Genomic DNA, 23,869 nt, shown 5'->3' on the forward strand with positions numbered 1-23,869 from the left:
TACAGTGGGACACACTGGGATCGTCCTTCTCGACTCCCCCGCTTGCTCATCCTCCAGAGGGAACGTGCCAGAATTCCAGCAGTACCCCAGCCTAGAATCCGCCCACGTGGCGAAAGATGGACAGAGAGATCAACAGCACACAGAGTCCAAAACTAGACACCCACATACGTGGTCCAGTGATTTTCGACGAGGTTGCCAAAGCAATCTGATGAAGGAGTGGAAAGTGCCTCAACCAATGCTGCTGGGACGGCTGGATATTCTGGAAAAAAGAACTCTTACCTCTGCCTCACATGACATGCAAACCAAAGTCAAAATATATCAGAGAGCTCAACGTGAAAGCGAAATGTAAAACCATAAAGCTGCTGGAAGAAAGCACGAGGACACAGGGACACAGACAGCTCTCGCCATGAAAGAAACATGATAAAATGGATTTCGTGAAGGGGCTTGTATCCACCATATATAAAGAACTCTTAGAATTCAATAATAAAAAGACAACCTAATAAAAAGAAATTGGGCAAAGATTTTAACAGACACTTGACCAAAGAAGATACACAGATGGAAAATAAACACATGAAAATATACTCAACATTATCAAGGAAATACAAATTGTGATCATAATGAGATATCATAACACATACGCAAGGATGGCTAAGTTAAAGAGGCAGATAATATTAAGTGTTGACAAGGATGTTAGAAAGAACTGGAACTCTCAGACACCACCACTGGGAATGCAAAGTGGTACAAACGCTTTGACAAATGGTTTGGCAGTTTCTTAAGAAAGGAAATATACACCTGCTATATGAAAATCAAAACTTAAGTCCACACAAAAAGTTGCATACAAACATTCTTAGTAGTTTTACTCCTAGTAACCAAAAACTGAAAATAGCTCACGTGCATATCAGCAGGTGAACGAACGAAAGGACTGAACTCCTGACTCATGCAACCTCAAAAGCGTAATATGGGAGGAAGGAAACCAGGCCCAGAAGAGTACAGTCTGTGTAACTCCACTTCTATGATATTCAAGGTGCGAGAACAGGCAAAACTAATCAATGGTGAGAGAAATCCAATCAGCCATGGCTATAGGGGTGGGTTGTTGACTGGAAAGGAACAGAAGGGAACTTTCTGGGGAGCCTATCCTCTTGTATAATCTCTCCTTTTTTTTTTTTTTTTTTTTTGCTGAGGAAGATTGGCCCTGAGTTAACATCTGTGCTAACATTTTGTATGTGGGACGCTGCCACAGCATGGCTTGATGAGAGGTGTGTAGGTTTGTACCCAGGATCCAAACCTGCGAACCCCAGGCTGCCAAAGTGGAGCATGTGAACTCAACCACTACACCACTGGGCCGGCCCCTGTTGTGTAATCTTGATAGAGGTTTGGGTCACATGGGTGTAGACATTTGTGAAAACACATCAGATTATACTCTTAAGATGTGTGTGTTTCGTAGTATAAAAATTATACCTCAGGGGCTGGCCCTGTGGCCGAGTGGTTAAGTTCGCGCGCTCCGCTGCAGGCGGCCCAGTGTTTCATTGGTTCGAATCCCGGGCGTGGACATGGCACTGCTCATCAAACCATGCTGAGGCAGCGTCCCACATGCCACAACTAGAAGGACCCACAACGAAGAATATACAACTATGCACTGGGGGGCTTTGGGGAGAAAAAGGAAAAAAATAAAATCTTAAAAAAATAATTATACCTCAATTTTTAAAACGTGAAATGGGGGGTGGGGAATATTGGGTTAAATAAACCAAAAACTCCTTCCAAGATGAAAAATGGTGCAGCTGCTGCAGGAAACAGCTTGGCGATTCCTCAAAGAGTTAAACACAGAGTTGCCATCCGACCAGGAAATTCCACTCCCAGAAAAATACCGAAGAGAATCGAAAATGGACATTCATACAAAGATGTGTATGTGAATGTTTGCAGCAGCATTATTATATGAACATAATAGTCAAAAGGTAAGAACAGGCCTGATGGGTAAACAAAATGTGGTATAGTCCTACAACGGCGTAGTATTTACCCGTAAAAACGAGGGAACTTGGAAAGCATTATGCTAAGTAAAAGTCTGACACAAAACACCGCATATTGTGTGAGTCCATTTACATGAAACGTCCAGAACAGCAAAGCCACAGAGACAGAAAGTAAATTCATGGTTGCTGGGCTGGAAGGACAGGGCAATTGGGATTCACTGAAAATGGGTGCTGAGTTTCTTTTTCGGGTGATAAGAATGTTCTAGAATCGGATAGCAATGATGGTTGCACAACATTGTGGCTATACTAAAAGCCACTGAATTGCACACATTGAAATCATTAAAATGGTGAATTTTGTGTGATATACATTTTATCTCAATGAACATAAATTCTTCCAAGGTTCCTGGAGCATGTCATCAGGCGACACTAGAATTGCAGACGTCGCGTCTTCTTCCCATCCTATCACACTGAGTTATTGTTGCAGAATTTGGAACTCACCCCGAATCACTTCCAGGTCAGATCAGCCTGGTCTGGGGGCAAAAACTCCCACACCCTCTGTCTCGTCTACAACTCAATTGTGGTCCCCCAGGTGGGGTCCTTCCTGCTGACCCCCTGTCAGGGATTAGGGAAATCCACGCTTCGCTCTGGTCTTGGCATCTTTTTCTAATCTTTTTTTTTTTTTTTTTTGTGTGAGGAAGATTGGCCCTTAGCTAACACTTGTTCCCATCTTTCTCTATTTTTTGTATGTGGGGCACCGCCTCAGCATGGCTTGATGAGTGGTGACTAGGTCTGTGCCCAAGATCTGAACCAGTGAAACCCCAGGTTGCTGAAGCAGTGTGCACAAACTCAACCACTATGCCACCGGGCCGGCCTCTAATCTTTTAAAAAGAAAGTGGGATGGGGAGTCCTTCTTTGCACCGCCCCCCAGCTCTCGAAGGGCAGATGGTCCCCCTGACTCCTCCTCCACCCCTCCCATGAGACAGCCCTCGGCCCTCTGGAATTGTCAGCCCTGGGTGAAGGGGGCAGCCATGCTGAGGATGCGGTGGGACCACTGGCTAAGATGATGTTTCTCTGTCAATGTGGAAAGGCCAGCCCGCCAGATGGACCAGCCTGCTGCCGGAGCCCTCCCCCGGCCTCCCTGGGGCCAAGATGCACCCTGCTGTTGCAGCCCCCATCCCCCCCCAATGATAGGCCAGTCCGTGGTCCTTTTGGTCCTTGAACCCTCTGAGACACAAATTCATTCACTCACTCGTCCATTCATTTCACACCAACCTGGTGTCTCCAAAATGCCCCCACCCAGTGCTCATCATTCTATCACTTTTCCTCCCTTCCTGGAGTACTGAACATGATCATATCCCACTGTCACTTTGGGCTGGAGACCTCTAAAGGTTAAAGAGATTTTTAAGCTCCTCCAAATTAAAACGAATATAGAGACCGCATCCTTAAAACTTTATATTCTGACAAATATGCCCCATATATAAAGAAAAATTTAAAAGCTGAAGGAAAAAAATGCAACTAAATTTCTGCCAAACTAGGGTCAATTTATATGCTGGGATGAAGAGGATGAACTCCTATTCATCCTTCAAAACCCCACCTGGACATGACGGACATGGGGTTCATGAATCTCTCAGGGTGACACTCATTTCTTGCACTGCCATGGGTTATTGGGCATATTCCCCTCACTTTGTCAATTTATCTATCTCTGCCCCTTATTCCCCCCTTTGCAGACTAAGCTTCTTCAATGACCTCAAGCCTGAAGCTGCAGGTGCCAGCGTGAAGCTGCCACCCAGAGAGCGGCCCACAGGACAGCCAGAGCACTTGCAGGGCCTGGAACAGGGTGGCGCTCACAGTCACCTTCAAGCAGGACGTTATTCGCTCCATTTTAGAGACAAGAAAATGGAGACGGGGGTTAAACCATTTGCCCGCGGCCCACGGCTGCAAGCGGAGGACGTGGCATCCAACCCAGGACAGCCAGAACCCAAAGCACTGCCAGCTGTGCCACGCGCCAACAATGGCGCCACGTTAACAGGTCACACATCCGGAGCCCTCCTGCGGGGACACACACAGTCTCCCGTAACAACTCCTCAAGTGAGACCCCTGGCATGGATGACGAGGGGGAGCCGAGAAGCTGTGTAACTAGCGGGAGGTCACAGAGCTTAGCGGGGCCCAAGAGAGTAACCATGACACAGCACGGCCCCCTGGGGGTCTCCCCTTGCCCCCGCCCTCCGGCACTAACCAGATACCAGTGGCTCTCAGCCCCGGGCGGTCATGCCCCGCAGGGGACACTGGGCAACATTGGGAGACATTTTTGATTGTCACAAAGGAGGGGGAGAGGGGGTCCTATGGGCATCTAGAGGCCAGAGAAGCTGCCAGACAGACAGTGGACAGCACAGCCCCCACCACGAAGACGGATCCAGCCCAAACATCCATAGCGGCTATCAGAGAAGATCTGAGATGCCCCAACTCAGAACAGCATCCCCGCACGCATGCACACGCGCAAACGTGCACACACACACACACACACACACACACACACGCCCCACAGCGTCCAGACCGGCCCTCCATCCCCCTGGGGGAATTTCAAGAGGCCTATGGAAAAAGGGGAAGGGGGTGGGGAAAAAGAAAGCCCCGCCCACAAATGGACCGCCATCACCATTAACGTCATATTTATTGTTATTTAGCTGCTCAGGAAAACATATACAGGTATATACAATATGTATGAATACAGAAGACTGCACTTTACATATTTTTTTTTTAAAAAAGAAAGAAAAAAATAACACTCAATTTCATGAGCTATTGTCACAGTCTTCCAACCTAGCATTTCAGAAATGAATTTCTTTTAAGAGTCAAAAAAGATTACAGGATTGCCTAACACACAGCAGAGTTAAGTTTTCCTATTTTACATGTGCAAGAACATTTTCATTTCCTTTCCCGAAGAGTTTGCTATGTAGTACCGATTACCGGCGCTGGGAGTCTCGTGGGGTGGCTGTGTTTGTCCTTCGCTTTTATTCTTTCCATTCAACCCGATTTCATGAAATCACATCCTTTTGCTTAAGGCTATTTGAAAAGCTGCTCCACTCTGGGGTCGTGGGGAGCGAGAAACTTTCAAACCGCAGGGGTTTCCGAGTTGCTGGGACCGCGAGCTGATGGCCAAGCGCTGACGGACTCGACGCGGGGGAAAAGTCAAACACGCAAGTCGAGACGCTCGGCTCCCCAGCCTTAAGCAATTAAGGAGAAATTATTCCTCTTTCCAAAATCAAAGGAGGAAGCTCTCAAACAGCTGTACACGGCGGAATCAGAGGGGCACGGGGTTCTGCAGCCGGTGGCCGGGGGAAATTTTCTCTCCTTTTCTTTCCTCTGGTGGCAGAACACAGGAAGTGAGTCAGCTCGCACCTCCTGGCTGATAAATTCCCACCAGCTGCTTCTGCCTGCCCTCTGCGGGCCGGGGTCCCGGTCAGGCGGCCCGGGCAAGAACCTGGGACCATCCAGACCGGGACCCGAGCCGCAAGGACTGGCCGAAGGAAAGAAGAGGACGGAGGGGAAGGAGCGAGATTTTTCTGGACGCTCTTCTCCATTTGCTGAAAAGTTCTTTGAAATAAACAAGGTGGGTGTTGTAGGGTGAGCCCCCAAATCTTCAGGTCGCTTGCTAAAAAAAAAAAAAAAAAAAACGCCGGGTCTGCAAACTCTGGAGACCTGGGGTTGGGGGAGAGAGTGCGAGGCTCAAAATGGAACATTTGGTAAGACGTGCTCTTTCGCAAAAACAAATAAAATTGAAACGTTCCCGATTTGGGTGAAGTGACGTGAGTCCCTTCTTGCCTGGCCCACCCTGCAAGCTAGGTGCCCCCCAACAACCCCACGAGTCACGCAAGCCCTCTGCAGCCATCACCAGCACCCAGAGGTGCCCACCGCTGCCAGCCCTGGGTGTCCAGTGACAGCCACCCTGGGAGGACCCATAAGAGGCTGGGTCCGGGAGCCCTGCTCTCCGCTGCCCTGCTCACCCGGCCGCCCCTCCTCTCTGCTCAGAGGAGAACTTGTTCCTCCGCAAGACGCCGCTCTCTAGTTTTGCAAGAGGGTGAGATGTAATGAAAAGGGGAAAAAAATTCCGGAGAAAAACAAAGGCCCAGGAATCAAAGCCATTAGTTCTATTCTCTTCCTCCCCCAGCCCTTGAGAGTCTGCGAACCCCTACAAAGAAATACACCAGGCTGGGAGCAGGGGGGCTCGGGAGGCTGGACCCGGAGGCTCCTCTGTGACAGAACCCCTCGGACAGGGCTGGCGAACGCCCTGTCCCTCCCAGGGATGGGGGGCGGCCCAGGCTGGAGGCGGGAAAATAGATGGAGAATGGGGACCAAACGGAAGCAGTGGGGGAGTTGGACGCAGCCCCCTCCTTCGTCCCCGGGGAGGCCTGGCTGGGAACAGCTGTCTAGAAAGGTCAAGGGCTAAGAATCGATCCTCCCTAAGGCCAGCACCCAAGACCCAGGTGGCCTGGCTGCAGAGGGGCCGGCGCCTGGAGTCCCCAGAGACACAGCAAGCTGGACGGCCTCCACCCCCCGCCGAGGCAGAGGACTGCTTAGCACAGTGTGAAAATGCAGAGCTCGGGCGTTTGTGCGGAGGCCCAGAAAAGGAGAGAAAACCCCAGCGTCGAACATTCCGACTCCTTCCCACAGAGCGGGCTGGACACGTCATCACCTCCACTGCCGAGGCGGCAGCTTCCAGCAGGAGAGAGAACGGAGCTGAAGGCTGAGTGTGTGTTTGTAGGAACGCAAACATATATCTCTATTTTCTTAGGGAACAGACAAAACAAAACCCCAGGCAGAATACCTAAGGGGGGCATTAATTGTTTGGCTTCTGCCTGACTGATGACAGTTGGGTGTCAGTATATAATATTGTGATGACAATCCGACTTTCACCCGGCAATATTCCAGAACTACTATGCTCCAGGATTTCCATTTTAATAAGCAGTGAACAAAGCAAAAGGGAGAAGGGGGAAAAAAAAAAAAAAGGCGGTGTGGGGGGAGGAAGGCAGAAAAGGAACAAGAATAAAAGAGAATAAAAAAGGAAAGCAATTCTTTGAAATAACGATGCTTGGACACACAGCAGCATGGAAATTAAACAAGGAAAGAGGTCATCTAGAAAACGTATGCCAAGATTACCGAAAAATGGGGAATTATCTAGCAGGAAAAAGGCTTAAGCAAAAGTTTGCTAACGGCAGAAGGGTTAACACTGGTAACATACCGTGGCAGACGAGTTTCTTTTTAAAAAAATTTTTTGAGGTTTTTTTTTTTTTCCCTTTAAATTAACCCTTTCCGGTCCATATGCCACTAAGCAGGTACCAACCTAGAAAAAAAAATCATCCAGCAATAGTGGCCCTTTCAAATTAACGAGGGGGGGTGGGGGGAAGGGGGGTCAGGGGTCAGGGGGAGGGGAGAGAGAGGGGGGAGGGAAGGGCCTTGGGGTGAGAGGGCATTTCTTGTGGATTCAAGTTAGGGCGGCCACGAATGTCCCAAATCTGTTGGAGATGTCGGAGTGCAGGGACCGCCAGGTGGGCACGGAGGCGCGGGCCTTGGCGTCGCCCACGTCGTCTGTGCAGTGGACGGCCAGGCACTGCAGATGGCTGCCGGGCTGGGCTGCCGAGGCCTTGTTCGTGGGGAGGTCGTGGGCTGCGGAGAAAGAAGGAAGAGGATGTTAGCGGCACCCTAGGTTCTGCGGGAGGCCCTCATGGAGGGGAGCAAAGGGTCGGCGCCCTCTTTCCACGCCTCAAGATCTAGAGTATCTTTGGTTTGGTTCGAATCCCCCAGCTGTTGCCTCTGACTTGGCTGTGAGCCGCAGCCAAGGGAAGTCCCCCTGCTGGGTCTCAGTTTTTTTCCCCTTAGGAAATAGGAGTGTTGGGCAGGATAAACTCAGGGTCTGCCCACCTCTGATGGACTGGAGTTCCCAAAAGATTAACTGGACCTGAAGGAAGTTGGGAAGGCTTCCTGGAGGAGAGGCATCTAAACTGGGCATTGAAGGATGTGTAGGAGTTCACCAGATGCAGCAAAAAGGTGGAGAAGAGGATTGTCCAGGTCCAGAGCACAGCCCATTCTCTTGTCATCCTCCAGACAGACATATGCTAAGGGCCTACTATGTGCTGGGACCTTCCTTAAACAGTGCCAAACTGCCCAGAGCAGTAAAGACTAAGAGCCTGGACTCGCCAACAAGACCAGTGCCCTTTGCCAATCCCCAGCTCTGCATGAAGGGACTCTGGGTGATGGGGTGAGGGAGTCTATTCCTCCCCGACACCCTCAAGGAAAATCCTGTCAATTTCCTTCCCACTTCATCATAAAGTACCAGAAAATCCACAGATCACAGTGATGTCTGGTTGGACAAGCTCAAGGGGAAAGGCAGTTTGACAACCATTCACACCTTAGTATGAATTAGACTACAAGAGAGCAAGAACTGAGGCAGGGAAAGAATGAAGCAGTCATTTCGGAGGACTTCTAATTTACAGCTGCCAGTGATCACTGGTCCTGTTCTGAGACCTTCTATATGTGGATGAATATTCTCATTATTTCTCTTCTCTAGAGCCTGACTCTCAGAGAGGAGAGGTGATCTGGCTAAGACCACACAGCCAGGAAGGGGAAGAGCTGGGTTTGAAGATGGGCTGGTGGTAAATTTCTGATTCAGGAGAAGTGAGAAAAGCTGAAGTTGGGGGTGGGGGCCCAGTTCTGGCTGAGGGAGCACACCCAGATACTGAACTCTGTGACCGGCCCGCCCTTCTCAGCACACTGTGCAGGCCCAGCCAGGGCCCTGTGCCAGGCAGGAGTCACCCGGCCCGGCCCGCCCTCTGGGATTAAGGGGGGAGGCCTCCCCGGGGAGCTGAGCCACGGCCTGCAAAGAAAACCCTCCCAGAAGGATGGGTCCAGGCAGCCGAGGCCAGGCCATGCCTAACTGGGTTTGGGGTCCCCAGCCTGGAGCCCCAGAGACACCCAGCTTTGGGACCTGCATGCTGGGAGGAGCTGGGGACGAATATTCTCTCCTTTGCCCCTTCCCCCATTCATTCCATTAATAAGCCCCACTCTGGAGTCCCTGTGACGTGCCAGGTGGGGCGCCAGCCCTGCGGATCCAGCAGGAAACAAGGCAGACACTGTCTTCACCCTCGTCCTGGAGCTGACGCTGAGGCCAGGAGACAGTGTCACAGCACAGGCACTTCAGAGTCACAGACTGGGGCTCGAATCCCAGCCCCACTACTGTGTGGCCAGGGGTCTGCCACTCTCCCTCTCTGAGTTTCAGTTCCTCATTGGTGAAGTGTGGGGACGTCATCTTCCTCAGGGGCCTTGTAATGGTGTATAGAGCGATCCCCAGACAGGGCTCCAGGACCATCATTGGTTATCTGGGGAGGGCAGGACATGAGGGGTCCTTGCAGCCATCTAGGAGCCCCCAAGCCTTGTCCTCTCCTTGGAACTGGTCAGATGGGCACATTCCTGCCCACGAAACTGGAGTCTCTGCCCTGTTTCACAGAAGGGGAAGCTGAGGTTCTGAGTTCGAGGTTTCAAAGCTGGCTGCCAGTGGTGGAGCCGGGAAGCTGCAAACGGCACACCCGGGGCTCCCTGGGGAGAATGTCCCCAGGACGCTAGAGGCACCAGATGCAGGTTCCCCCAACACGCGGCAGTCCCTGGATTCTAGCAAGGCTGAGGCACAGTCCCCATGCCTCTGCTCTGGAGCCCACGCTTGCCTTGCTCCCAGCGACACCCCACTGCTTCATACCCCCAAAAGGAATTCTGTTCCAAGCATTGCAAGATCCAGACTCGGGGAGTAGCATCTGTCGGAGAGAGAGAGGGAGACAGACGGATTCTGGAAGGGGCTCCTTATCTCACTTTACACACATTCTCTCAAGGAGCTGACAAAGCAATGCTTGCACCCATTTCACAGAGAGGAAACCGAGGCCCCCTGCCCAAGTTTGAACAGCTGAAGAAGGACACACCCAGGCCGAGCTCCAGACGCCCGGCTCCCCAGCTCCGTGGCTGCCGCAGCAGGAAGGCAAAGGGGAGTCGGAGTGCCCTGGGTTACACGCTGGGATGGAGGAAGCTTGGGGACCCTGCTAGCAGCTGGGTTTGCTGAGTGAGGGCTCCAGACTGGCCCAAATAGCCAAATTTCCTAAAGATGCTGCATTTCCAAGTTACGGCCATGTGCCAATCCAGACACAGCCACCCTTCCTACTTGGGGTGGAATTAATGAGGGTGTGCCAGGCGCACAGCTGAACACTGCTGTGTGTTATCCAAGCCCTGCGGCTGGGGCACCCTTATCCCCACTTTAGAGGGGGCACCTGGGGCTCAGAGAGGGTGAGGGGCTGGCCCCACATCACAGAGCACAGGGCAGGAGTCCCCAGCCTCTGCCTGGGACGAGCAAGAGAGTCTGGTATCCACAGGGAGTATTTGGAAGAGAGAATATTATTCTTCAGTTCTTGACAACCCAAGCATGACCAAACGCATCCTCCCGCCGGATTCATTCCAGCTGGGGGGACCCAACACGCCCTCCGACCGTGGCTCCCCCGGGCTGCCGAGTGGCTGCCATAAATTAGTCCCACGGAAGCCGCCTCAAGTCAGAGCTTGCCCGGCTTGGGAGAGGCCCTCGTCCCCAGATCCTCGGCTAGTGGGTGTAGGCATGCGGGGGCCAGAGATAAAACCACCCCCTCGCCAGCTCCCAGGGTTGGGGGTGACCCCGGAGTTACTCAGCGCCCGGCACTGGCAGACACTGCGGAATGGATGGGTGTTGTCATGCTTTCCACTTGCTAGCTGTCGGCCTCTGCCGTCAGGCTGTGGCTGTGTGGGGGAGGGGACCCTATCGTGTGGCTGCATGGGGGTGGGGCAGGTCTGGTCTGCCCATCACAGCACAGTCGGGGCCCACGCGCCGACTGCAACGTGACCCTCGTGCCTATTTGACAGATGGGAAGACTGAGGTCCCAAGGGGCAGGTTGCTGCTCAGGGGTCACCCAGGGCCTGGTCACCAGCTTTGGGACCAGCCCTCTCCTTTTGGCCCAGGATTCCCAGAGGGACGAGCGGAGGTGGAACCCCAGATTCCCCATACCCAGGCAGCTGGCCGCCAGAAGCAGAGACTCAGTTTCCCCATTTGTAACTTGGGGATGGAGATGCCTCGTGGGCAGGCTCAGAGCAGCCTGGGGAGACCATCCAAGAGAAAGAGCTGACGACACCGTGCATGTGGGGGCTCAGTCCCTGAGGCAGAGGTGTCATCAACGCAAAACGTGTAAGGCCGCGTGTGCCTCATCCCGTGCAGGTGGCACAGGGGCCGAGGAGGCGGGCTGCTGGCTCACGGGGACCAGATGGCCCGCCCGCCCAGCAAGGAAGGACTTCGGGGCTGCTCGTAAAGACATCCGCCTGCTGGCCAGAACGGACCATCTCAGTGCCCACGCGGAGGGGGCGCACAGGGCCCGGAGCTGGGACGCCCGCTCTCCCCGCACCCACTGTCTTCACTCGGTCATTCCTGGCTCCCGCTCCGTGTCACTCCATCCAGGTACCCGCCGCAGCCGGCGCACCCCGCCGCGCGCGCACGCGAGACTCGCTTCCAATTTGGTCTTCTGGGCGTCTCAGTCCGCCACGGGGACAGGAAATTCCACGAAGGCACGAGAGGACCCCGAGCCGGTACCACAAAAGCGGCTGCGAGAATGAGGAATGTGATTCCGTTTCTCTTACAGGATCCACCAGGACGGCGCCCACCGTTTGTGGAGCAGCGGACTTTTGCGCACATCCCTTCAGCTCTCAGAACCTCAGTCCTGGAAAATGGGGGAAATAAGAGGGCTGGCCGCCATGGAGGCAGTTACGGGGATCCAGTGACATGATCCACGTGCTCCCGCCAACACTAGGACTGCCCTGCGCTGCTGGGCCGGGATGCTGGCTGGACTGCGAACGAGGACGGCGGAGTGACCCTTCTGCCGGCCACGACGGGGGTGAAAGGAGAAGGGAAAAGACGCGCCTTTGTTTACCTGGGGACATCGCGTTGTTAATTTCACTTCTGCAGATGCCGCCTACGCAGGGGGCAGAGTTTCCTTTCTTTCTCTTGTAAAGTGAGCAAAACAGGCCTTGTCCCCACCTGCTCTGCCCGCAAGAGCCCCAGGACGGGTTCCAGTCCTCGTGAGCCACATGCTCAGGCGAGGTGAGCTGGGTGGGGGGCGCAGCGGAAGTGCTGTCCTCAACCCTCGAAAGGTTCCCGCCCACCAGAGGGAAGGGCCGGGTATGGCGGGGGAGGCCTGGGGGTCCAGGGTGGGCTCCAACTAGCGCCCAGATCAAGGGCTCCTGGGTGCTCATCCAGAGTGTGGCCTGGACTGGGTGTTCGCCTGGGGTGTAAAACGGGAACCCCCTTGCAGGCTGCTAGGAGGACTAAGCAGATCCCAGGTGAAGTCTCCCGCTCGGGAGGAGCTTCACAAACGGTTAGCTGTTCTTAGGACGATCACACTTACTGAGCTGTCACAGCCCTGGGCCTCAGAGGCAGCCAGAGCTAGCACTGCCCTGCGCCAGCCGCCTGCCGCAGGGTGGTTTCTTGGTCTCCTGGGTACCACCCCTTGCCCACAGAGGCTGGTGGGGGGCCCCCCGGTGCCATCCCAGACAGAGCTGGCGAATTAGAATTCTGACCGTATTTTTAACTGGACGCTTATGTAAGGAGCCGTGTGGGACCCAGGACACAATAGCGAATGACTCGCCCGCTCACCCTCGCGGATGCCGGCAGAGGGAAATGAATTTGGGGTTTTCCTTTGCTGGGACCTGGCAGGGGGAGATGCTGGTGACTGCGAGACTGCTGCTCAGCTGAGGGGCTGGGCCGCTGGGCCTGGGAGCCACAGGACGGGGCCCCCTCCTCCTGGTGCCTCTGTCCAGCAGCCCTGCAGTCCTTCAGGGACCCAGACACATCCATGGCCCCCCAGATGCCCCAGCTCCTGTTCCCCATCTCTGAGAAAGGCCGGGCATTGAATGTCGCTGTTCACTCCTCTCCACGCCCCAGGGTCCAGTGCCGGGGCGGGAAGAGGCTGCCTGGAAAGCCCACTCACTTCTGCCCTGCCCCATTGGCCCCACTGTGCTCAGGTCCCAGTGTCCCCTGCCTGCACCAGCCGCCCTGCTGCTCTCTCTGATTGCCCACTGGCCCCCAAGCCCTTTTTCCCCTATGAGCCGGATGAGTTTCCTGAAGCACCAGCCAGAGCAGGCCCCTCTCCTGCTTCAACCTTCCATGGCTCCCCAGTGCCCCTGTAAAGTCCCCAGCTTCGCATGACCTGGCCTGCTCCCCTCTTGGGCCCGCAGCCTCGTCTCTCAGTACCCCAGCTATCCAGTCCCTCGACGAAGCCTTGATCCTTCCCACCTCCATGCCTCCTCTCCTGAGGTTTCTTCCGCCTCGAACACCCTCCCCTCCTCACCCCTGCTGACTCCGGCCACCCTACCCGGCTGTCGGCCCCGCGGCAATGGTTCTCCATCGCCATTCCTCTGAGGGATGTGACCCCCTTCCCTCGCAGATGGCACACCCGCCCCCAGCTCCCATAATGGTAATGACACCACCAGCTCCCGCCCAGCGGGCTGCAGGGAAGCAGTGACACACTCGTCCTGCAGGCGGGAGCCTGAGTTCAGGCCCCCTGGCCAAAGGCGCCAACGATGGAAGACATCATGGAGGGACTCTGGAGTCAGGTGACCAAGGTCTGCATGGAGGTTCCTAGCACTTTTCCCAGCAGGCTGACCTTGGGCAAGTCGCTTTCCCTCTCTGAGCCTCAGCTTCCTTCTCCACGACATGGGATGAGCACGGGGCCCAGCTCCTTGCCAGCTACACCAGGTCCATCGTGCCTGGCGGGTGGCAGGGCTCGGGCCGTGGCCAGCAGCTGTCAGAGCGGATGGGAGTCCTGGGAGAGAAGAGTCTGGCCCAGAGGCAGTGCTTTTAATGCAGCACGAGGGCCCGTCTCCAAGAGTGCCCCGCTGGGGCTGTGGGGGACCCCACCCCGTGGAATTGGCCCCCGAACCCCAGCTGGGATCCTCTGCAGAGCCCCACAACCCCGAGGAGGACCCCACCTCGGCTGCCTCCATGTCCAGCCCCTGGGCCCGTATCCCCTTCTCCAGGGAGGGAGAGGGGGTCCCGGGGCCTCACCGGCTCTGGGCTCAGGGGCAGGAACAGCAAATCTAAGCCAGATGTCAGGCAGCACAAAGAGGGTCTACACCGCCACCAGCCAAGCAGGAAGACAGAAAACCCAAACCCCACTTGGCGCCCTCCCCACGCTCGGCAGCTTTGGGGGGCCCAACTCTGGGCTCAGAAGCGCAGATTCAAACCCCATCTCTGACTGAACCTCAACTCTGCCCATTGCCAGCTCCATGACCTTGGGCAAGCTCAACTTGCTGAGCCTCAGTTTCCCCATCTGTAGAAGAGGGTAACAGTCCCACCGGTAAAGATCACAGGAGCCTGGAGACCCTGGGGGAGACGCCCATGTGGCTACCAGCTGTCTCTGTGGTCCCTGGTGCACAGCAGGCACCCAATAGGATTTGGTAAATATTTTAATCAATGACTCGCTTTCTCATCCCAGCTCTTCACCTGCTGGCTGTGTGACCTTGGGCAAGTCACTCCCCCTCTCTGGGCCTATTTGGTCCCCTCTAAAATGAATGGTAGTGGGTGGAGGCACAACCCCCCTGATTCTTTCTATCCCTTTGGGGAAAACAGATTTTACATTCCATGTAGGCAGGAGGCTGGGGCAGGAGCCCTCCCAAGGCGAGGGACACGAAGACACTGACCTCAGGTTCCCTACAGGCCGGGCCTCGGCCGATCTCATCGCATCACCCCAACACCCAAGGAAGAGAGCCTGACACTCCAGCCCACTTGACAGGGGAGGAAACTGAGGCTCAGAGAGGGGACGTCACTGGCCCACAGTCACACACCGGCCAGCGGCAGAGCCAGGGTCGCTCCCAGGTCTGTCTGATGCCAAAGTGTGCGGTTTCATCAAAGTCACGTGAAAAAGTACAATGTCCCAGCCACAGGGGCAGGTACCACCTCTCCCTCCTTCTCTCCTCCCATCTCCCTCTAGCTCCCACCCCCCTCGCATTCTCCTCCAGCCCCCCCCCCATCCTCCTCCCTCTCTCAGATCCACACTCTCACTTTTTGGGAAAGGGCCCTGAGGCTCACAGAGGGAGAGAGACCAGAGGTGACAGAGCAGCCAAGGACAAAGGCCAAAGCCCCCTTTCGACGCTTTCTCTCTGGATGCTGCCAGAGAGTCTTCCCTGAGCCCCATCAGATGGGGGGCAGCACAGGCCATCCCCTGGGGCTCTGAGAGCCAGGGAGGCCCCCCACCAATGATGGGAGGGGCCCTGTGAGGCCCCACGGTGGGGGAAGGAGGGGCCTCGCCCAGCCGCCGGGGCAGCTCAGCCTGAGAGAGGCTCGGCCGGGCCCCTGGAAGCCTCCGGAAATTAATTGGAGCTGACTTGGCTGAGGGCAGCTGCCATTCAGATTGAGAACTGGCTGAGGGCTGCACTGAGGCGGAGCGGGGAGGGCATCGCTGGCAACAGGCCCCCGGGAGCTGGGGGCGGGCCCTGGAGGAGGGGCCGGCGTGGCATCTGAGGGCCAGAGCCCACAGGATGGACAGGGCCTGAGCGCCTCTGATTGGTACCCTTCTCCTGGATCCTCCAGCCATGCAGCCAGTGACCTGTGACAGATGCAGCCCTGCACACCCCCCAGGCCACTCCTGGCCTGTGTGCCACCGAGACATGACAGGCTGGGGGGCTGGGGGCCGAACCCTGGGCCCGCACCTTCCTTCTGACTATGTCCACGTGGTGCAGCGAGGGTGCTCGTGCAGGGAGAGCACTGTGGTGCGAGTCCGGAGCGCTGGGGACGTTAACGCCTCTGAGAATCAGTTTTCTCATCCATGAAACGGGGATGGAGAGGGTATTATTCTTATGGGGCCACGGGGAGGGCCCAGTGACAACGCCAGCCAAGCCTCAGCACACTGCCAGGCAGCAAGGACGCCCCAAGAAACAGTAGCTGCTTCTGCTAGTGCCTGTGTGAGGATAGAATGTGAGATTCTCTCCAGCTCTGTCTCCAGCGCAGCCCTCTTCCCACTCTCTGTTCTCTTCCCTTCCCACAGGCAGTTCGGTCATGGGACACTGGAGACAGAGGTTTGGGTTCAAATGTCAACCCTGCCACTGCCGGGATGTGTGACCCTGGATCAGCTGCTGTGACTCCCTGAGTCACCATTTCCTCACCCGGAAAACGAGTTCAGTCCTTCCTGCCTTGCAGAGAGGGATGAAAGGCCTGGTCCCCAGGTGATGCTCAATGCCCGGTACCCACCATCATTTCCGCCCACCTGGGCCCGGGGCAGCCTCTGAGAGGGAGCCCTCAAGACACACACACACGGCGTGGCAGTGGGCATCACAACCCGCCGTGCGCTCCCAGCTACGCGCCGGGCGCTGGGCTTGGAGAGTGACCCACACACAGAGCTCGCCGCCCGCCCGGTGGAGGGACGTCCTGGTAAACGCACACCTGCAGGACAGCGCAACTGCCATCAGGGCAAAAGGCTGCCTGTGCCGTGGGCGCCAGGGCCCAGGAGGGGATCCGGGAAGAGACTTCGAAGGAGAGGACGCACTGGGGGCTGAAGGACGAGTGGGAAACTTTGGAGCAGGAGAGGCCGGAGGGGCTCCAAACACTGGAGCGACTGTTTCAGGAGAACAAGAGGCCAGCGCAGGGCCCTGATTTGGGGCTTAGGGGACACGGAGGACGGGGAGGCTGCAGAGCTCGAATGGAGTCAGTCATGGAGGCCCCAGGAGGGAGTCTGGCTTTGCTCCTGCCAGCAAAGGGGAGCCAAGGAAGGCTTTAGAGCAGGGGAGGGGCATCGGGAATCTGTCCAAATAATAAGAGGCTTGCCCCTTAGCCATTCTGGCCTTGGCATGGGACGCCTGACTTATGTTGTCCCTCGTCGGGGACACAGTCCTTTGTGCTCCCCAACTCTAAGCCAGTGGGGGGATCCTATCCCACCCCCGTGGGAACGGTACTCTGAGAGAGCTCTGGGAGAAATGAGCCGGTCATTCCTCCCCGGCAGCTTCTGAGTCAGACGCCTGGAACCCAGGTCCCTGAGAAACGCAGCTCGGGTCCTAACCCCAGCCCTGCCCCGTCTCAGCTGAGGGACTCCACCCCTCCTCCACATGATGGACGTGATCATTGTGCCCCGTGCATTTATATCAACGGATCCTCTCTGAGGATACAAGTGGGGAAACTGAGGCACAAAGAGGGGCGGAGACATGTCCCAGGTCATCCAATGGTGAGCAGAAGGGCAGAGGGCAAGTCAGTCGATCTCTCTGAGTCTCAGTTTCCCCATCTGTGAAATGAGGCCATACACCTACCGGGCGGGGCTGCCAGGAAGACGTTATATAATATTAATAATAAAGGACAACAGTTAGAGTTAACGCCTATCACAGGTTCATTGTTTTAATCTCACTAATTCCTCACCATCACCCCGGAGGGCAGCTTCTGTTCTCTTAGCCCCATTTCACAGATGAAGGACCTGCCAGAGTCGGCAGACCCTGGCCCACGGGTCCGATCTGGCCCGATCTGGCCCTCCGCCTGATGTTGTAAATAAAGCTTTATTGGAACACAGCCATGCCCATAGGTTCACCTGGTGTCTCAGGCTGTTTTCGTGCCACAGAGGCAGAGTGGGATAAAAAAATGTGTTCCAGAGCGTGTCCACCAATGCAACGAAAGAGGAGAGAGGCGGGTGCTCGGCGGCAGAGCCAGGCACATCAGGCCAGAGGAGACGGCGGCCCCCAGCACCCACTCCTGCATGGCCTGAGGGCCCTGTCACAGCTCGGCCCCGCCTCAGGGACAGACAGAATGATGGGCAAGGTGCACCCGGCCGGGCCAGGCAAGTGGGGCTGCGTGGACAGCAGTGGGCAGAGCATCAACGCTGGGGCTGGCCCGGGGTCTTCGTGCTGGCTGATCTCATTTATAGCCCTGACAGCCCTGCGAGGGCCAAGGTCACACAGCTAGAAAGGGGAGAGCAGGGACTCGAACCCGGGCCTCTGAGTCCAGAGCCTGTATCTTCTTAACTACCCTGTGGCATCTGCCTGGCCTGGAGGAGACAGATGGAGGGGGAGAGCAGTAGAAGCCGGTCGGGGCTTGCCAGGAGCTGGCTGGTCACTCTCATCAAAAGAACAGGGAATGAAGCCCCCCGCTGCCCGGTGGCTGGCCCGCCCATCCTCAGCTCTCACCTCCCACGGGTTCTGGCAGGTCCAGCCTTGGCTCTACGGGAGGAGGAGTTCCTGCCACAAACAACCCCCAACTTGCTTTCCCTCCTGCAGGAAACCGAGGCCCAGCTCTGCCAGAAGCCCGGTGTGTGACTTCAGGTGCATTACTTGCCCTCTCTGGGCTGCCATACCCTTTGGAAGCAGCAGGAATCCCAGCTGCCAGGCCTGTGACTCTGTGACCAAAAGCGCCGCCCAGGTCGGCATTCCCTATCCCATATCACACTGTGGATTGATGGGCAGTGTTGGCTAATCTTATCTTAGGGGCGGGAGAGGGGACTGGCTTGGGCCCACATGTTCCCACCGGGCCTGCAATGCCCAGAGTGTGTCCTGGGGTTGACCTGGGAAGGTAGGGCTCTGAGGGGAGTGGGGGCAGCACATTCCTTCCAGGCAGGGAGTGTGGGAAAAGCAGGCACAAGGGTCGGGGGTAGGTGACTGGATTGACCCCAGTCTCCTGCTGTCAGATTTTCCCCAGACGCGACGCATTCTGCAACACCCACACCCCACCTCTTGGAAGGATTTTCCGGATTCGGCCTATGTCTCAGGTATGGAGAAGCAGGAGTAAGACACAGTGCCTCACTTTCCATGGCCCCTTGTCCCTGTGGTCTTCTGAGGAAGGTGGAACTGGACCCTAGGAAGACTGGGTCGGCTGGTGCTGAACATGGGGAAACTGAGGCCAGAGAGGAGCAAGTCAGGCGCAGAAGTGTGACCAGATCAGAGGATTCCGACCTGCCTGCCCAAGCTAGCACTGGGTCCCCACCTCGTTCAGAAGGTTTGATAATGGAGTTTGCGGTACGCTGTCACCAAGTGGTGGCAACTCTACTCCTGCCTGCTCTCCCCTCTTCCTGGACCACGACCGTGGTCCCCTCACCTAGGTGACTCTTCCATACCCTCCTTCTTCAGGTGGGTCTTTCCGAGCCCCCCGGTGGCCTCCGATGCCCACCATACTGTAATAATTGCCCTATTCTCTGCCACAGCCCCTCAACTGTGAGTTTCATGAAAGCGAGGATCTTGTCTCTCCTATTCGTCACTGTGGCCCTAGCGCCTGGCACACAGTAGGCCTTCAACCAATATGTGCTGACTGCATCAATTCCTGGGGCAAGAAGAAACCCTCAAAAATCACCAAAATAAGGAAGATTCAAACCCTATCACCCGGAATCTCAGACCGACCTCAGTAAGAACTTCCCAAGGCTCCCTGGGAGCCGATGAAACAAGCCTTCATCAGGAGGTTTGCCCACTGCCCCTCCCCAGATGCGCCGAGAGGGGCCCCCCCTCTCACAGACTTTCCAGAAAGGGAGGAAGGACACCCACCTGCTCCCCAGAACCCCGACACGGCCACACGCTGCCTTCCTAGTCCGGAGGGTGGATTCTCCCTGTTTACTTCAGACCCTGCGGCCTGTGAAGAGGCCACAAGGTGCGCGGCCTTTAACACAGAGAAAAACTCGCGAGGTCAGCTGGCGAATGCCCAAGGGTGACGACCGGGGAGGCCCCGTCCCAACCCACAGCCCCGCCAGCCCCTTCCCGCCTGCGGACCCCGTGCCTGGACCCACGGGGACAACCTCGGAGGCACATTTTAAGTTGACGCCAGGCACGGGAACCAGTTAAGTCACCCCCCACTGCTCTGACACCATCTCTCTTTTTCCTTCTTGTCCAGGGAGGGGAACCACGTTCCCAACACCAACCTAAAAATTTCTGGGTATCCCGCATCCGCCCGTCCCGTTCCCTTCGGAGGGAGGCGCTCTCATTCTTTTTTCTTTTTGCAGTGTTTGCCATTGGGCTTTTGTGTGGCTGGTTGTATGTGCACGTTATTCCTTTTTAGAGGATGCAGAAACAGGTTCAGAGAGGTGGGGTGACTTGCCCAACGCCACACAGCTAGGGAGCGACCAAGGCAGGACGAAACCAAGTCCGTTTCCAAAGGCTTTTCTACTTTGCCCCACACCAGAAAGAGAGGGAGGGACAGAGGGTGAGGGAAGGAGGGCAGGAAAGAATGCAAAATGGTTCCTATTCTCCTGAGGGCCCCGTCACCCTTTCTTGGCCTGCCCACTCTGTGCCTGGCAGCACCTGCCTGTTTCCCAGGGTGCCCGCGGGGAGGAGAAGCCCGCATACATGCCATCAGATGGGGGCATCTGATCCAGGCCAAGCCTTGCCCCCTCAGGCTCTGAGCCATGGGAACCAGGCCCCTGGGGGGACGAGCAGTGCAGAGGCTCCTGTGCAGTCAGCCACCTGAGCAACACTCCTGCCGAGGTGGTTTCCAGCCGCTCAGAGGCAGCGCTGGCCTGGGTCTGTTGCTAAGCAACAGGCTCCCCTGCCCCCCGCCACCCCCCCGGCCCCACCCCACAACCCACCTGGAGTTCATGGCATGCTTGGGCTGTAACAAGTCGACGGTCTCGGGGCCCCTGTGAGCTTGGGGGCTCCGCGAATGTAGAGCTGGGCTGCCCAGGATGGCAGCCACGAGTCACAGGTGGCTTTTTAATTTTAGATTGAAAATTAAGTAAAATTTAAAAACCCACTCCTTGTGAACCACATGTCAAGCGTTCAACAACCGTCCGTGGATAGCGCCTACGGTACTGGACGTCGCAGACACAGCCTCCATGAGCTCAGAAAGTTCTGTGGGACTGCGCTGGCTCAGAATCATAACCTAAAACGTCTCTCCCAATCTGTTGGCGGTCCCCGTGCCAACTAGGTTTCTTACAAAAGGCAAGCCCTTTTCAAATGGGAAGCTTCCATAGATCGAGGGAAATTTTAGAAGGAGCCACCAGGGTCACCTTTCCAGGATTAACAACCACCTGGGACTCCCACCAAAACGTACTTCCTCTTGAGCCCACAGCAGACATTACTCATCGATCGCAGCACTCCCTCCCAGGGAACCCAAACACAGCCTCAGAGTCTTTCTCAACACGGTGCTCCAGGCAGCCAGAACTAATCGATCCAGATTAGCACTTGACATTGAATCTGTAAATCTGACCTAGTCCAATCTGAGAAAGGAAGAAACTGAGGCCCAGTGAAAGAAGGGGGCTCTCCCGAGGTCAGGCGATGGGGCCAGGCCAGGCCAGGGTCAAAACTCTCGTCTCCTGCCTCTTGCTCTCCCCATCGCCTCTCCCGCGTTAAAGCTGTGGATAGTCAAAGCTCAGAGTCCTGGAAATGCAATGCCTGAAGACTAAGAAGGACGGTGACAACAACAGCAATAATAAGAACAACGATGCCAACTTATCGATCACCTGCTGTGTGGCCGCCCCAAGCCTCAGGTGTCACCGGTACCTTCCTTCATGCTCACGACCAGCTACAAGGTACGCATTATTATTCCCGGTTTCCAGATAAGGAGTTGAGGGAAATTTGGAGACCCAAGGTCACAGTCACTAAGTGGCAATCATAATCTGTTATCGATAACTGGCTTCTGGAGCCCGGGCCAGGGAGAGAACCACGTGGGCTCAGGTCCTGCCTCTGCCTTTTCCTGGCTGTGTGACCTTGGACAAGGCACGTTCTCTCTCTGGGCCTCTATCGCCCTACAATGGGGGTAACAGATCCTGCCTTGATCAAAGAACAAAATAAAAATGTAAAGATAATGTATAAACAGTAAAAAAGGATATTTATCATCCCCCGCACTTCACGGTACAAACCTGTTTTTAACTTACTCTTAAATACACCCATCAAAGGTATTTCAAGTCCAGAAAATAATAACAGTAATTGGATCCCTGCATTGCACAGTATCTCTGGGCTGAGCACTGTGCTAAGCACTTTCCGTGAATTAAGTCCAGGGTTGGCAGACTGCAGCCTGCCAGCCAAATCCAGCCCACCACCTGATTTTTTGGGTTTTGGGTTTTTCTCAGGCTGGGAGCTAAGAATTTCCTTCCCCCCTCCCTTTTTTTTTTTTGGTGAGGAAGATTGGCCCTGGGCTAACATCTGTGCCCATCTTCCTCTATTTTGTATGTGGGTCGCCGCCACAGCATGGCTGACAAGTGGAGTAGGTCCACACCCGCGTCAAACCCGCGAACCCGGGCTGCCGAAGCGGAGCACGTGGAACTTGAACCACTCGGCCATGGGGCCGGGCCTGCTCTTTTACATATTTTAATAGTCAAAAAAAATCAAAAAAAGAGTATTTCACGACAAATGAAGATGATATGAAATCCAAACGCCAGCGTCCATAAATAAACTTTTATGGGTGCACAGCCACGCCCGTTCACGTGCGCACTGTGGCGCTTTCGCAGACGAGGGCAGGGCTGGGGAGACATGACCGAGACGTCGTGGCCTGCAAAGCCCAAAATATTTACCATCGGCTCCTTCACAGGAAAAGTTCGCAGACGCCTGCATGAACTCACTGAGTGGTCAAAACGACCCCCATTTTACAGATGAGAAAAACTGAGGCTCAGAGAAGGGAGGGGATTTGGCCAAAGCCCCACAGCTGGGAAGTGCTGTGGCTGGATTTGAACCCTGGGGAGGAAACATGACACCCTGGATTCCATTTCTGGTGGTCAGCTCTTGGGATCTTCCTGAGAAGTTGTGGGACAAGACGCATGTCAGGCCACCTGCTGGAACGAGCAAGCCCAGAGGTACCTGCTGAGGCTCCTCAGGAAGAAAATAAGGCGAGAGGGGATGTGTGTGCCAGCCCCGCCCCCCTCCCCCAACCCGGCGCTCTCTGCCTCGGGGAGGAATCCCGGTTGCGGGTTTGAGTCCAGGTGACGGGACATTCAGGGGCAGCTCACTCCCACTGCCAGCAGGCCCAGCACCCAGCCGAGCGGGCGCCAACCCGGCCGGTCTTCACCCCACTGCTTCGCCGCCTCCCAGGAGAGAAATCGCCCAAGACTAATTGCAAGTAATATTTAATTTTATCGGGCATAATTACACGAAATTAATTCGGCTGCTACCGGCAAGTGCTTTGCTCCCATCCGCCTTCCGAGAGAGCTGGGGTGGGACGGGGGCACGTGGGAGCAACTGGGGGCGGGGACATGCGAGAGGGCACCGAAATCCGGACTCTACAGGCAACAGGCTTACAAAGGAATTGAGTCAGGGTCACAGCGAGCCCTTCAGTGCCCACCTGGGATGCTCCGCGCATGGCGTGACTCGCTCAGTCTCGGGGAAACCCTGCAGGTGGGCGTTTTAGAGCTCCTCCTGTTTGCAGAAGAGGCCACCAGGACCCAAAGGTCTGCGTGCCATCCAGGAGAGAGCCTATCCCTGGCTGAAGCCCTGCCTGGCCCCTTCCTGGCTGCGTGACCTTGGACAAGCCAGCTCCCCTGTTGGGCCTCAGTTTCCTCATCTGTCAAATGGGAGTAAGGATAGGAAATTACCCCAGTGGTTTCGAAGAGTCAATCCAATAGCACAGATGACACACTTAACACAGCATTTGGTACTCAGCAAGTGCTCAGTGGATGCTGCTGTCCTATCATCATCATCATCATCATCATCATCACCATCATCACCATCATCACCATCATCACCATCATCACCATCATCACCATCACCATCAAGCATCGCTGCCTCCAGGCTGGGGCCTCCGGCCTCTGCTGGGCCCGGTTTGAGGCTGGGGCAGGGGAAGATCCCGAGAAGAATTTGGGGAAGGCTTAGCTTTCTCGGCCTCCCCAAGGAGGCCCCACACACAGAACCTCTGAGCCAAGAAGTACAAACGAGGCCCCCAACAGGCCTCCCCTCCCCAGGCTCCAGCCCCCCGGCCAGCCCTC

The 23,869-nt window shown here is 55.7% G+C and overlaps 1 protein-coding gene across 1 annotated transcript in view; it reads right to left on the bottom strand.

Moving 5' to 3' along the window:
* Positions 1-4,613: 4,613 nt before the first annotated feature.
* Positions 4,614-23,869, bottom strand: part of MN1 (MN1 proto-oncogene, transcriptional regulator) — a 44,188-nt gene continuing 24,932 nt past the window's right edge. The window contains exon 2 of the mRNA XM_046641371.1: positions 4,614-7,622. Coding sequence (XP_046497327.1) covers positions 7,441-7,622 — 182 coding nt within the window. The 3' untranslated portion in view covers positions 4,614-7,440. The remainder of the gene's footprint in view (positions 7,623-23,869) is intronic.

This window comes from Equus quagga, chromosome 15 (genome assembly GCF_021613505.1).
Source record: "Equus quagga isolate Etosha38 chromosome 15, UCLA_HA_Equagga_1.0, whole genome shotgun sequence".
NCBI classification, from domain to species: domain Eukaryota; kingdom Metazoa; phylum Chordata; class Mammalia; order Perissodactyla; family Equidae; genus Equus; species Equus quagga.